Source organism: Prorops nasuta, unplaced genomic scaffold, assembly GCF_024137725.1.
Source record: "Prorops nasuta isolate Cenicafe-Biocafe unplaced genomic scaffold, Cenicafe_Pnas_1.2 PNAS00003, whole genome shotgun sequence".
NCBI classification, from domain to species: domain Eukaryota; kingdom Metazoa; phylum Arthropoda; class Insecta; order Hymenoptera; family Bethylidae; genus Prorops; species Prorops nasuta.
This window is the reverse complement of record NW_027116800.1, coordinates 3,206,295-3,220,436: the sequence shown is the minus strand read 5'-3', so window position 1 is coordinate 3,220,436 and position 14,142 is coordinate 3,206,295. Positions and strand designations below refer to the sequence as shown.

General features: G+C 31.9%; 2 protein-coding genes across 2 annotated transcripts in view; one reads left to right on the top strand and one right to left on the bottom strand.

Moving 5' to 3' along the window:
* The window catches only part of hiw (highwire), a 149,484-nt gene extending 141,278 nt beyond the window's left edge, over nt 1-8,206 (bottom strand). Inside the window, exons 1-22 of the mRNA XM_066724834.1 lie at nt 7,856-8,206; nt 7,396-7,459; nt 7,093-7,335; nt 6,884-7,037; nt 6,602-6,804; nt 6,214-6,531; nt 5,918-6,085; nt 5,614-5,841; nt 5,345-5,546; nt 4,888-5,277; nt 4,721-4,811; nt 4,574-4,656; nt 4,161-4,496; nt 3,646-4,068; nt 3,120-3,563; nt 2,695-3,049; nt 2,431-2,611; nt 2,146-2,356; nt 1,948-2,082; nt 764-1,536; nt 423-690; nt 58-344 (exon numbers count right to left, since the gene is read on the bottom strand). Of these exons, the coding sequence (XP_066580931.1) occupies nt 58-344; nt 423-690; nt 764-1,536; nt 1,948-2,082; nt 2,146-2,356; nt 2,431-2,611; nt 2,695-3,049; nt 3,120-3,563; nt 3,646-4,068; nt 4,161-4,496; nt 4,574-4,656; nt 4,721-4,811; nt 4,888-5,277; nt 5,345-5,546; nt 5,614-5,841; nt 5,918-6,085; nt 6,214-6,531; nt 6,602-6,804; nt 6,884-7,037; nt 7,093-7,335; nt 7,396-7,459; nt 7,856-7,947 (5,649 nt within the window). The 5' untranslated portion in view covers nt 7,948-8,206. The remainder of the gene's footprint in view (nt 1-57; nt 345-422; nt 691-763; nt 1,537-1,947; nt 2,083-2,145; nt 2,357-2,430; nt 2,612-2,694; nt 3,050-3,119; nt 3,564-3,645; nt 4,069-4,160; nt 4,497-4,573; nt 4,657-4,720; nt 4,812-4,887; nt 5,278-5,344; nt 5,547-5,613; nt 5,842-5,917; nt 6,086-6,213; nt 6,532-6,601; nt 6,805-6,883; nt 7,038-7,092; nt 7,336-7,395; nt 7,460-7,855) is intronic.
* Nucleotides 8,207-8,741: 535 nt separating this feature from the next.
* LOC136785970 (RING finger and SPRY domain-containing protein 1-like) lies at nt 8,742-14,122 on the top strand. The gene is made up of 12 exons (XM_066747359.1): nt 8,742-8,845; nt 9,564-9,676; nt 9,748-10,063; nt 10,138-10,303; nt 10,371-10,553; nt 10,633-10,699; nt 10,780-10,920; nt 11,010-11,125; nt 11,215-11,358; nt 11,432-11,649; nt 11,705-11,965; nt 12,045-14,122. The coding sequence occupies exons 3-12, from the start codon at nt 9,852-9,854 to the stop codon at nt 12,130-12,132; spliced, it is 1,596 nt and encodes a 531-aa protein (XP_066603456.1). The 5' UTR covers nt 8,742-8,845; nt 9,564-9,676; nt 9,748-9,851; the 3' UTR covers nt 12,133-14,122.
* The last annotated feature ends 20 nt before the right edge of the window (nt 14,123-14,142 follow it).

Here is a 14,142-nt window from a genome sequence, read left to right as displayed (position 1 = left end):
TGATAATCAAAAGATACGAAAAGAACAGTATTAAAACTAATAATGACTATTTTTTACTCTTGGATCGGATGTTGCCAAAGGACTGATATGGGCCATCAAAGATGGCAGTAATGTTGTTACGAATGCAGCGTTACTGAGAACTTCGTTCGCTGTTACTTCTTCCACCTTCTCTCTCGCCAAAGAAAATATTTCATTCGATCGTTGAATAATTGTCGAAGTCATTGCTAACGTGCATTTTCTAGCTTGAATTTCGGCCATCGCTTTACTATTATGTTGATTATCGGAGTCTTGAGGGTTCGAATAGTAGAGAATGTGCGGTATTTGACCCCGCGTCTGTGTCGTTCCTGTAGAAAAGTATTCAAGATATAAATAAAATTTCAGGTGAGCAATATAATCAAATCTTTTATGGAATGTTTCGCTACCATTAAAACTTAAAGAACAGGCTGTAAAGGTAAAAGTTGTGCCGTCTGGTCCTTTAACGATGCTTAAGCCCCCATCGCCATTGCTCGTACGACCACCGCGATTTCGTAATCTAATAGCATATTTAACGTTTTCCTTTATAGGTACAGGTTTGTTAAACTTTAACTCTACTATATCATTTACGCAGTCATCTGGTCCAAAAGAGCCTCGTGTAAAATCTAAGCTACTCCATCTCTGAGTATGCGACGGGTCGTTTCCAGTATTACTTTGCTGTAAAAAAAATATTATTAAGCACCTAGACTCGATAAAAACCATTACAAAAGGACTGAATCGCAACACTTACATCATCTAACAATTCTAACTCATAGTCGTACACTCCAGCACCTCCATAAATTCCTACACCAGCAATCACTATTCCTGACCTGTCAACCGAAAAGCAAATAGCGTCTGGAGAACCATTTCCCGTGTTCCAGGACTTGGTCTGGTTAGTTTTTGTGAACCTAGACGGTGTTGCATATAATAGCCTAGCACACGCGGTTTGAAGTTCATCTTCGTTTCCACTTGATTGTGCTGCCAGCTCGGCAATAACTCTGGCTAATAAGTAACAGCAATGCAGAACCAACGCTGGCAGAGATTGACATTGTTCTTTGCAAAGATTTTTCTTAACAGGTATTAAAATTAAATCTAAAAGTCTGTCCAACACTTCACGAAAGGACCAATTCAGAGGTTCCTTTCCAGTACTTTCCACTTGAGACTTCTGACTAATTTGCTCAACTAAAATTGGATACTGATGAGTCTCTGTCGAATTCATCATGAGTAACCCTGCATTATCGGACGGACTCAGTTGCCGTCTTACACTATCACTGCTGTCCATAATGTTGTTTAAAATTGGAAATGTACATCGCAGTCGAATACTTGATGTGCACAAAGAGGCTAGCACGGCTGAAAGAAGACGATCTTTCGAGGTTGTACCTTGCTCTTTGTCAATTTCGGACAATAATTCACAAAGGAAGGTCCACTTTAAGTATGCCGTAGGATAAAATGCATGGTAGCAAGAAACAAATGTTTTGTGACACTCGTCTAATATGCCATTCGTCAGTTTATTACTTAATGTACCTGAATTTAAAATAAGATAAAAAATATTAACAGTTTAGTATAAACTTTAACCTGATCTCTCCAGCATATTTTACGTCAAAAACTCCGGACAAAAATATATTGCGCTAGTTGAAGACCGATTTTCAAGTCATCGTACCTTTTCAGTCACGTTGCGAACTGCTCGACCTGGTAAGGCAACCATATAAGATTTTAAATTAAAAGAGCAATTAAAAGAAATATTTTTTTAGTTGTTTGAAAATCTCACTGCCTTATTAGATAAACCAGTTCACGGCGTCGCCAAAAAAGTATAATGACTTGAAAATCAGTCTTCAAATAACGTCATATTATTATCCGGAATTTTCGACAGAAAATGTGCTTGAGGGATCCCGTTAAAGATAGTTAATCGGAATACGTAGAAACCAGTTTACTTACTTTTATTGAAACGTCCTTTCTCTTTAGTCTTTGTACTTACAAGCACCGTGTCTGACAAAATTTGTCGCAACAATGCTCTTACCTCGCCTACGCATTCAGCGAGTCTCACCGATTCAGAAGGGGTTCTCTTACAAGCTAAAAACAACGATTTCTCAACACTTAAAAATATTTACTCAAGTAGGATATCAATTAATATACCTTGACTAGGATAAATTTCATTTGTGTATATTCTCAATAACCGTAAACTGGCTTTGCTAATATATACTAAACGCTCCATTTCAAGCACAGCATGTGAGGAAGATGTTATGTTGGCTATGTATGTATGCGCTGTTACGTAGGTATCATTTAGTCCAGCTTTAAATGTATTCCAACTCCATTGAAGTAGAGATATTAATGATAAAAAACATTCCTACAATAATAGTTGTTTATTATAATTTTCTTAAAAACCTTCCTGAAGATACAAAACCTATTTATATTATTTACTTTTGTCACGTGTCTGCTAAAATCTCGCGATAAAACATATACTGGTTCAATTTGCTCTTTATGTCTATTAGGCGTTTGATTTTCTGGTGATATAAGACGATATAATATTTGTGGAATTTGACCAGCGTTAACATCCGTGCCATTATTTGATCGTTTTGATGACTTGAAGAAAAACATTACTCTGTAAACAATTATAATCGGTTGACTCTTTTTCTTTAATTATATTCTCATCAGTCTAGTGGAATGACAGAAGAGTTAACTTACTGATCCTCTGCAGTAACCAAAGCTTGTCCTCCAGATCCACAATCACTAGAGGGACCGCTAACTTTTGCCCAGGCCACGTACCACCGATTTGCTTGCAGAGTAATAGGCTCGTCAAATAATATTGAGTACTTTTGTCGTGGTCCGCATTCATATGGAATCTCTTCAGTTTCAGCCAAAAGCTCTCCGTCATCTTCTTGATCGCTACCATCGATACCAATATCAAAAAGTTTAATCTTCGCGGTGTATTCACCGCGACCTCCAAATAAGCCATATCCTCCTAATAAAATATCTGTATCTGCCATAAACCTTATGGCTTCTATAGAATGACCGGAATAGCCCCAGCCACCCCCATGACCTGGAAGCATTGTAATTTAGTAAATTATCTCAAAAGAAATGATAAGCAATTTAATAAAAAGATCACTTACTTTCAAATCTGCTAACTGTAACAAAATCCTCTCTGGTATAAACTTTACCGCTACTTGAATGATTACATTCATTCTCCTCGGTTACCGACAAATTTTCATCTTGCGCTTGTGTAAGAGTATCCAAACAACCTAATAAATGCATAGCAGCTTGCGAGCGTGTTACGAAGCAGTTTGGAATTATTGGCAATGCCAAGTCTGCACTTAAAATTGAAGTATCCAAGCCCGGTATAGCACGGACTTCCGTGCATACTATATTGTAAAAACTTATTTCATTATTAGTAGGATTAAGTGTCCAAATAACATTATACAATGGATCCAAACACGCAGCACAATTACTAAAATCTACTTGATCAGAGCCGCTATAACTATTACAATTTCCATCTCTTTTATTGATAACCAAACTTTTAAATGAATTGGCATTATCATTTTGATGAGGTATTAAAACTGTAATGATTTAAGATATATGATAATTATAGTGTGAATCATTTCTGTTAAAAATATACAAAAATATCAATATACTACGTACTTATACAGTTTTTGTTTGCCATGACAGTACTTCGTGAAAGACTGATAAAATTAATTTCATCTATTTTTACAAATGTTTGATCCCCCGCGGCACCAACCCAAGTTGCCCTTCTGCCCCAACGTTGCCCGATGTTTGGTACAAGATTGGGAAAACAGTTCCAATTTGACGGTGAAATATTATTTGACATTTCGTTACGGCCACTCCACCAGTCGATACCTGATTGTCCTTTTTGACTCCCAAATGTATAAACTTCACCTTTTGATGTTAGCACTACTGTATGATTACTTCCAGCAGCGACTTGAATACCAGTGCTAGGTAATTTTACTCGAACTAAACCAGCATGTACTGTCAAATCACCTGCCCCTAATTGGCCATATATATTGCTTCCAAATGTATATACATCCCCATTTTGAAGTAATATCACTATTTAATGAGAAAAGTCACACACTGATTAGTTAACCACTGGTTAATTGAATGAGATAAAATCATACAGATATCTAATATATGGTGAATACCTGTATGATGCAAACCACACGATACTTGGATAACAGGAATATCACCGGGTATGGAAACTCTAGCAGGGGGCATACTGACAATTCTTGCCGCATCTCCTCTTTCAATATCATTTATAATAATTGATTCTTCGGTGACAAGGTGATTGCCCAAGCCTAAAGCCATTTTACTTGGCGACCCTTTTTGACTAATGCTTGGTCCAGCTGATCTTTGGCTATTTGACCCCTTTATTTTAATACCATATTTTATAATGCTCGGTCCAGCTTTACTTCTTTGTCTTTCGATTTCTCGCAAGCGCCTTTGTAAATAATCTCTTCCTTTAGATGTACCACACCTACCTAATTTAAACCAAAAAAGTACTGGTATAATAATAAGCGTCCCAAATTTTTAGCAAATAAAATTCATTTTCTCGTACCATTATCAGAACCTTTTCTCGTACATGTACGACAACAACCACATTCTGCACAACCACTGTCTCCGGGTCCGCAAACACATTCCCTAAAATACAAAACTACGTTAGATAATGTTATATAAAAAAGTCATTTTCAAATGTGAAACTAACTGGCCAGAATTTTGATCAGATCTTTTTTTTCTTAGCCCAGGTAAGCAAATGTCCCTAGTTTCTTCTAGCTCCTCGCTCCTATCTGTGCTTTCTAAAAATATAAACGAAATTAATAACGTAAATTATTGGTATAAAGTAATTTAATAATAAATTTGTGTATGCCCTACCTTCTTCTGCGGTTAAAACTTCATCTTCCCCCACACCTGTTTCCATAACTATTACTGACATCTCTTTATTTACAGTATGAGCTGTAGTGAAATCTCTACCGCATTGCCCTTTATTATTTATTCCAAACGTATAGAGATGACCTTTATTAGTCAATGCTGCAGTATGTGCTTGTCCCAAAGAAACGTGCACAATAAATACGTTTCTTAAGTCAGTAACCATGCCTGTTGTAGGATCACTGTGGTGTGTATCTTTACCAAACATTAACAAGGAACCTTTTTTTGAAACCAAAGCTGTAGTACCATTATTACAAGCTGCATCTATTATAAATTGCCCTTCAACTTTCTGCATTTTCTTTGGTTTAACGGGCTTTGGTTGTTTGCGTACCTTACCTTTAAGAAAAATGATACAAACTTATCTACAAATTCTACTCAATTACAAAAGTACAAAAGTTCTTACTGCTATCTCCATCTTCTCCACGCTTTGCTGTACCAGCAAACAAAACTGATCCATCTTCCAACACCATTACAATATGCTGGCCATCATGACCAGCTGCTATATGTACAACCTTTGGTCCTTTACCGAGAGAGATCTCTACCCACCTATCAAGCCTTGTATTACTTTTCAATCCCAAAGAAGTACCTTTTCCTGTATACAGCACCTACAGCAAAACAAGTGTTATTTAATAAAAAAAACATTGTCTATGTAAATTTATGTAAAATACTTACTTTTCCAGACACAGTTTTAAGTATGCCAAATTCCTTTCCTGCTGTAACCATTACAATTTCATCATCACATCCTGGATTTAAGGTGTGAACATTAAAATAAACAGGCTCCCCATCAAATGTTACAGATCCAAATACATCCACACATTTTCGTACCAGCTTTAATGGTAATTCAGAGGTAACTGTGACTGGATTACTTAAAGTATTAATTGTACGAACGACAAACCCTTCCTAATAGAAGCATACAAAAATTTAATTTATCAAACACATTTTGATTATTAATTTAAAATTGTTTTCAATAACCCACATCTTTCGCTGCTGTAATCATTCCCAAATTTTCACCATCTGAAAACATTACAGAAGATGACCAGTCTTTTCCTTCCAAAACAGCAACGCCCGTTACTGATAACGTCTCAGTATCCAAAATCAGTAATTCACATTGCTTTCTAGATGAGCATTTAAAATACAAGGAATTCTAAAAAATAATCAGAATATAGAATTAAAAATTTTATTGTTTTATAAAAATGTTTTTAAAATATAATTTAACACAGTAACAAATATAATAAATTAAAAAAATATATAATAAATGAATGTAAAACTAACATTAGCATAACCCAGCCATCCAGTTACAGATGGGTAGAAATCAGATTTATGAATATACATATGACCCCATATTGTGCCACCATGACCACTCCCAATCTTCAACAATCCACGATTAGTATGCAGGTACAAATAGTTTCCATCACTTACAAAGCTTCTTCCATTAAGAACTATGCTGCTCATCTCATTTGGTAACCTAAGCGTATTTGTATAAATCTTAGAAGTTTTAGGAACTCCATATGTAAACCAATCAGGCCGGGCAAGTTTACCCAACAAAACAGCATGAACGCTTCTTTGTAAAGAAGTTAAAACACATGGCATCTAAAATAAATTAAAATATAATTTGTATGCTTTTTTTATTTATTAAAAAGCTTTCTGAATGTCAACTAACCTGAATATTTTGAATGGCTAATGCTCTAGGAGACATAAGTAAAGCAGCTACAGTGGCTAAGAGACGGCCAGTATCACCTCTAACCACAACCAAACTTAACAGACATGAACAGGCTACAGCTGTCAAATGGGTCCCATCATTAGCTGCTGCAGGTTCAGGGCCATGAGATGTTGCAAGATCCAAGAGAAGATCGAATAGAGGCTCTAAAACCAAATAATAAAAGATATTAAAAAATTGACATTTTTAATATTTCAATTAAAACACTTATTGATTAATACAAACCAACAACTTCATCCGGTTCACTTTTTAAGCCTTCTGGCAACTGGCCTTGTAATACATCTAATAGAGCTGACAATGCTTTTGTACATAGACCAGGATCAATAGATCTACTTTCTCGAATCAATGTAAAAACACTTGTTAAACCAATACCTACAATCTAATAAATAATTTATGCTTGTGTGAAGTTTAATTTACAAGTATTTTTTATTTACCTTTGGTAAACTCTGTACAGTTGATACTCTCTCATCGATCTCACTTTCTGAGTCAATAGTATCACTAAGATCTGGTTGTGGAGGTGAACCACAGTTGGTTGCTCGGTATATCTCACTAGATGCTCTTGCATATCTTTCTAAGATAACATTTCGAACACCCGCAAACACAGCAAATGCAGATGCATTACAAGGTACTTCTACTTCAGGGGGGTTTGTATAATTTATATCATTATTCAAATCATGCTGTGAAAAATATTAAGAAAGATTTATAATTTTTATATTATGTATTAGTAATATTAATACCTTTTTCTTATTTCTTTTTCGGACCGTTTTATTCTTTTTACACTTCTTCCAGTCTCCTTTATTTCTAAAAAATTGATTTAAAGAAATTAGAGCTCTAATAATAAATTAAGCCATACTGGAATAAATTAACAGATCCCTTAAATGTATTTAATAAATTGATAGCATAAAATAACGAGCTTGGAATATATTTACCAAGTCGGATAACACCTGTCAAAAGTTGTATCACACTATTTTGAAAACATCAACTTTGAGGTTATACTTTTAGCTACAAGGCATTAATAAGAACTACCACTTTTTCCACTATTAAATATGAATAGAAAACGAAAGATTTACAATAATAAATAGACGAATATCCATTAGATAAAATAATCGTGGAACATATAAATTGCGATAAATAGTCACCGTCAAAAGCATCAAGTAAACAAAGTTAAAGGGAGGTTATACACATTTTTGTTCAAACCTTTGTGCTTCGGCAATATTCTTGAAGAGATCATAGAAAGATTTCACATAATTGTCTGGTTCTGATTGTAGTTTCTCGTAATTCCCAGACATTATGATTTGCCTAAAATTGTAAACGAAGAATTCACCAGTTCATTTTCGTAATACTATTGATCGTTGACACTCTTCTGTCTTTCTCATGTGATTGCATTTGTGCGGCTTTTTAAAATATTTAATCGCTATTACTTTACAGCTAATAAATTACGAATTCCATTGCCTTAAAATTGCTTAAATTTAAAATCAAATAAATTATCATTAATCATTATTAGTTTCACAATATACAAGAACGGTCAACGATCTGTCTCAGTCGCGTGCTGAGAAATTTATCTTGAAACTGCTGGGCATACCCGCGATCGCCATGTAAAATCGACTTATTATCGATACATACTGTACTTTTGACTCGAGTCTCGAACTGCATTGGAAAATGATTCAATGCGGAATATTCAAACAGTGAATAGTCAGTGATCTATTATTTTATATTTGATATCAAAACAAATTGATTTTGAGCAATATTAAAAGTTTAAAATGCATTTCACCATATAATGAATGTTAAATGGTTCGCAATTTCATATAAGGAAAATGTATTATCAACATCATATTGTATAATATTAAAACATAAGAATATATTTCAAAAATAACATATCATTGTATTCTCAAATAATTTTTAATTATTATACATTCCAAGTCAACCAAGCTTAAAGGTCAGGTCATTGCGATTTAAAATATATAATACTAATACGACATTTTTTTTAATAAGTATATATATATATATATATATATATATATATATATGTATAGACTCCTTATTAGTATAAATCAGTGAAAAACTACAATATCTGTAAAATAAACTAACACTATCTTTTAATACAAAGAAGTGAATAAATTTTGTTACAAAGAAATACAGAACATAATAAGCGACGTTGTTGACACGTAATTTACTTTCGATAGAATGGTAGTATTTGATTATTGTAATATATTTATGTATATAACTATAAAATTCAGGGTTTACCATTAATCTAATTATTGTATGCTAGAGATTAAAATATTGGAATTATAAATTACGAACTATTACAATATAACAAAAAACTGTACTTCGTTACAATAGAGTTCTACAGTTATGTTGCGTTATAAAGTCGAGATTTTATAGTGAAAATTGTGTATATATTCGGTTTAGAGGAAAGCGAGAAACAATAAACGTCATGTTTTAGTGTTATTTGATTATAATTTACACAATAATAATCGTCATATAATGCAAGATTAAAATAGCGATTATTTATCAAATTTATTTATTAGATAAAGCATTACTGGCAGTGCAGTTGAAAACCTAACCTTAATTGTTCTCCAATGATATGGTATACTATTCATGTATACGTGTATACGCAATTATAAGTGTAAACAGTGTAAGGGTGTAAACACGAAGAACTTCAGATTTTGTTATAATTCTAATCATTCTATCGTATTCTATAATATCATTCTCTCTCTACACCTCGAATTTATCTAAATAACAACAAATTTTAATTAATAATGCTCAAATAAGAATATATATATAAACGTAATATTTTGACAGTGGTTCCCCTTTCAATTTATTTGTAATACAAATTTCGGGACACGATCACTTTTACACTGCATAACATCAATAGCATGTTATTTTATTTTTGAATAATTTATAGCAACTGCTTTAGCAATAAATTAGTGAAAATGATGAAGAGAAAACACACAAGGGACATTAGTGGTAAATGTCTGTAATGCTATAAAGACATGTTCTTTGATGATATACTAACAGGTATGCATATTAAATTAATTAATTAGTATAAATATTTTTACATAAGAATAATTTTATTTTACCTATTTTAGTTAATTTATACAGTATATTTCAAAGTACACATGTTACCAAGTTGTGTCAATACTACATAGATACAACATTAGTGAGAATAAATTAGCAATTGTAAATTGTGGGAATGGGAAATTGTTGCTGCAAAGATACTTTAGAAGGCATTGGAACATATGATGACCAAAATGTTACGGAATCTGGTACTTCTGCTTTTGATACCAATGCTGGCACAGTTGAATCCGGTGATTCACCAGCACCATCATTTAAATTTCCAACTTCTGCTAATGTTGATAAGCTAGTCCTGGAAACTTTAGGAGTGATTGGTTCTCTTGTTGATAAGTAAGAAGTTTATATATAAATATCTAAATAAATATAAGTCCCAATTATTATAATTAAATCTATTATTTATTAAGTGAACAAGAGCAACCGCATGCTATGTTAAAATTGCATGCAATCGCAGATAAAGAGGATGGCTGGATTCAGGTGGTTAGCTCAATGATAAATGTTATTCCTATGCATAACCCGTTAGGTCCATCGGTTATGACTCTATTGCTAGATGACTGTCCTTTACCTTCAAAGGTATAAATTGTGTTAGGTTTACAGCACATTTATAATTAATATTATATTATTCTTATATTTCCAACAGGATTCTGTTTTAAGATTGTCACGTATGTTTCAATTATCTCAAAGACTTGAAAAGGTACAAATAAGTGCCACTCAACAGCGTAACATTTGTGTGGTACTAGGATGCATTGCAGATAAGTTAGCTGGTCCTAGTAGTATAGCTATACTATCTGATGCTACTTTGGATTATCTTGTTGGAAATCTTGTAAGTTGTTCAAACTTATATCAATCTGTATTAAAAGTGTCAATGTATAACTTACTTAATCTCTACTAATACTTTTCAGAGAGAAGATAGCGAACCATATGTGGTGTTATATTCTTTAATAGCTCTAGAAAAGTTTGCACAAACAAGTAAGTGTGCACTATTTGTTTTTAAAATTTTCACCTATTTTATAGAATAATTGTAAAAGCACTTATTTTTTGTTCAATAGGTGAAAATAAACTAACAATTAAAAAACGGCTTATGGCTGAGAAAATAAATCCTTTATTAGAATTAGAAAAATGGGCAATGGATGAACATTATGTGAAGCGTCAAGTTGGATTTTGTGCACAGTGGTGCTTAGATAATTTATGTAAGATTGAAAAAAGACTCGTGTTGAGTCTTATAATTAGATACAATTAATTTAATTACAAAATTCATTATGCTTCTTTATTATTGCAGTCTTAATGGATGACAGAAAGTACTCTCATGATGTTGTTGATATGACAGGTATTAATGTTATGTTAAATACAAAGGATGTTAGTGAATACCTTAAAATATCTCCAAATGGACTAGAGGTAATAAATATATATTTAAATAAGTAGGATTACAAACTTTTTTCAAATTTCAATATTACAAGCATATTTTATATCTGTTTATATACTAGGCTCGATGTGATGCTTATTCTTTTGAAAGTGTTCGATGTACATTCTCTGTTGATTCTGGAATATGGTATTATGAAACACTCATTATAACTACAGGAGTTATGCAAATTGGATGGGCAACAAAAGACAGTACTTTCCTAAATCATGTAAGATAAGATGTTGTATCAGTATGCCACATTTCTTTTCATATAAGTCTAAAATACTACTTTATTATTGAAGGAGGGATATGGCATAGGCGATGATGCATTCTCTTTGGCTTATGACGGTTGCCGCCGACTTATCTGGTATAACGCAAGAAGTGAGAAATGCCATGATAGACCATGCTGGAAAGCTGGAGATATTTTGGGCTGTCTATTGGATTTAAATAAATTAGAAATTGTATTTTCTATAAATGGAGTTCCACTCAAACCTTGTTTTCAAGTTTTCATGACTGCTAGGTAAAATTGCTTAATTTTAGTCCTATAATCTGAGATTGAAATCGTTTAATTACAGATCGGGTTTCTTTGCTGCGGCTAGTTTCATGACATTCCAACAATGTCTTTTTAATTTCGGAAATATACCTTTCAAATATCCACCAACTGATCGAGAGTATAAAAAATTTAACGATTATGCTACATTACATCCTGAAGATAAGGTTGTGCTTCCTAGGCATATATACGTAGATCAACTGAGAAAACTTAGTGTAAGAGAAGATTCTTGTACTTTGTGCTTTGATCAAAAAGCATCAATAAGCTTACTACCGTGCGGCCACAGGTAATAATTATTTATCATAATATTATTTCGAAGAAGACTTTAATAAAGAAAGTAACGTTAATTAATGTAATTTTCACAGAGGCTTCTGTCAGACGTGCTCGAAACACTTAACAGAATGTCCTATGTGTAGGGCAGCGATAGAAGAGATAGCATTGGATAATGTATGACATCTGTCAAATGAAACAGCATTTGCCTATATGCTTTTATTATTTTTCTTTTATTACAAATTTCTCAGGAAAAATCATAAGATAATCAAGAGTTTAAAAAATAGTAGAGACTTCAAGAAACGAAATGTAATTATAATTTATTTCTATTTCTTATAAGTAGGTGCACATCGTGGCGATTGAAAGTTTTATGCTAGGATGTTTCTTACTTCCTACTCTTCAGGATAATTGGAATTAAAGAATACAACACCAAGCAAGATTATTAATGATTGTGAAGAAACGTACACAAAGTTGCAAAATTATTAATAACATTTGAATACTTTCTCTTTAATAATTGGTTATTATAAAATAATTACGTTTTAATATTGAAACCTGGGCTAAAACTTTGGAATACGCTGATTAAAGAATTTCGGGAATAATGAAGTAAAAATATATGTAATAGTCTGAAAAAATATTATGATACGCTAATGAAGCTAAACACCTTTGTTAGTGTTAGTTATTAGACAATTCGTGTCTACTTTTTTTAGCAAAGAAAAATATTTCATTCGAAAGTTGATCGTCGATACAACGTAGGTTCGTGATTCTTCATCCATTACATTACGGGATTAAAAAGCACTATTTTAATCAAACTCAATATTTTAACAGTTAGTTTAAACCTAAAGTTCGTGCATTTAAATAATACAAAAAGATCAAATAATACTTTTTTCATTTTACTTTTATTTTCTATTTCTAAACGGATTGTTTCTTATTTCCAAAGTTATTTGCTACAGTGATTTAGAGTTTTAATAAGATTTTTTCTGCAAGTAATAATAGTTAAAACTCATCTGAAAAAGATTTCTCGATGAAAGGGATATATATTTATTCAATAGAATTGGCAAATAACAAATATTTCTAGCATTATTTAATTTTAAGAATTCTACTGATTTGACCAAGGGTGAATTACCGCTTGACATTTGTAATGCTCATAATATATATATCACACTAACTTTATATTTTGAATACTGCGAATGCAAAGTGGAATGTACCCCAAATTACACACATTTTTGGTTACTGCATCATATTTTTAGGTAATATAAAAATATACATATTTTTTACATATAAAGTTATATTCAATTAGTATTTATCATATCTATTTTAAGGAATGAAGTATATTTGCAATAATAATACAATCAAAGCATTTCCTGTGGTATTCACTACATACAATTTGCATTTTTAAAACTTACTTAACAAAAGTTAGAGTGTAATATAAATATTTTTCTCATATTCTATAGACCTTACAAAGACTCTATCTAAAATTTATTTTTAAATTGCTAGCAATTTCTAAAAAGTATATTCTACATTAAATAATTTGTGACTGGTTCACAAATTGACGCAAAACACACCTATTATCGATTGTAAATTTGTTTAAATTGAAAAACGAAAGTCAGCATTAAGTGTAAAATATTTAAAATTATCTCTAGAAATATTCGAATTTATTAAAAATCTTATCACAGTATTTGCAAACAGCCAAATACTGTTGTGTATAATTATATTAAAATAAGATAGATATACTCATATAGTATATATAAATATATATATATATATATATATATATATTATTTTCTTGGCCAAACATAAAGAGAATTCTAATATTTCATTATGTGTATAATTTACAAGAATTTGTTATAAAATAAAGCTCTCCCTACCATACAAGTGTATCTTTTGATACCCTATTACATAATAATAATGTATGCGCAGCAATTTATTTAAACAACTACGTTTGCACACAGGTTATTTATTCTTCTCTAATCTTCCAAGCAAAAACATAGATTATTAATTATACATGATCTCAGCATATTAGAAAATAACAGAATAACGATATTCTATTAGAATAATCTAATCATCCTTTTTCCATTAATATGTTTGCGATTGTTGCGTTGCTTTAATAGATACAATTAAGTATCATATTAATGATTTAAACGATTTAAACCGCCAAATATTTCAAAGAATTTAAAATTGATTCTGAGAATTCGA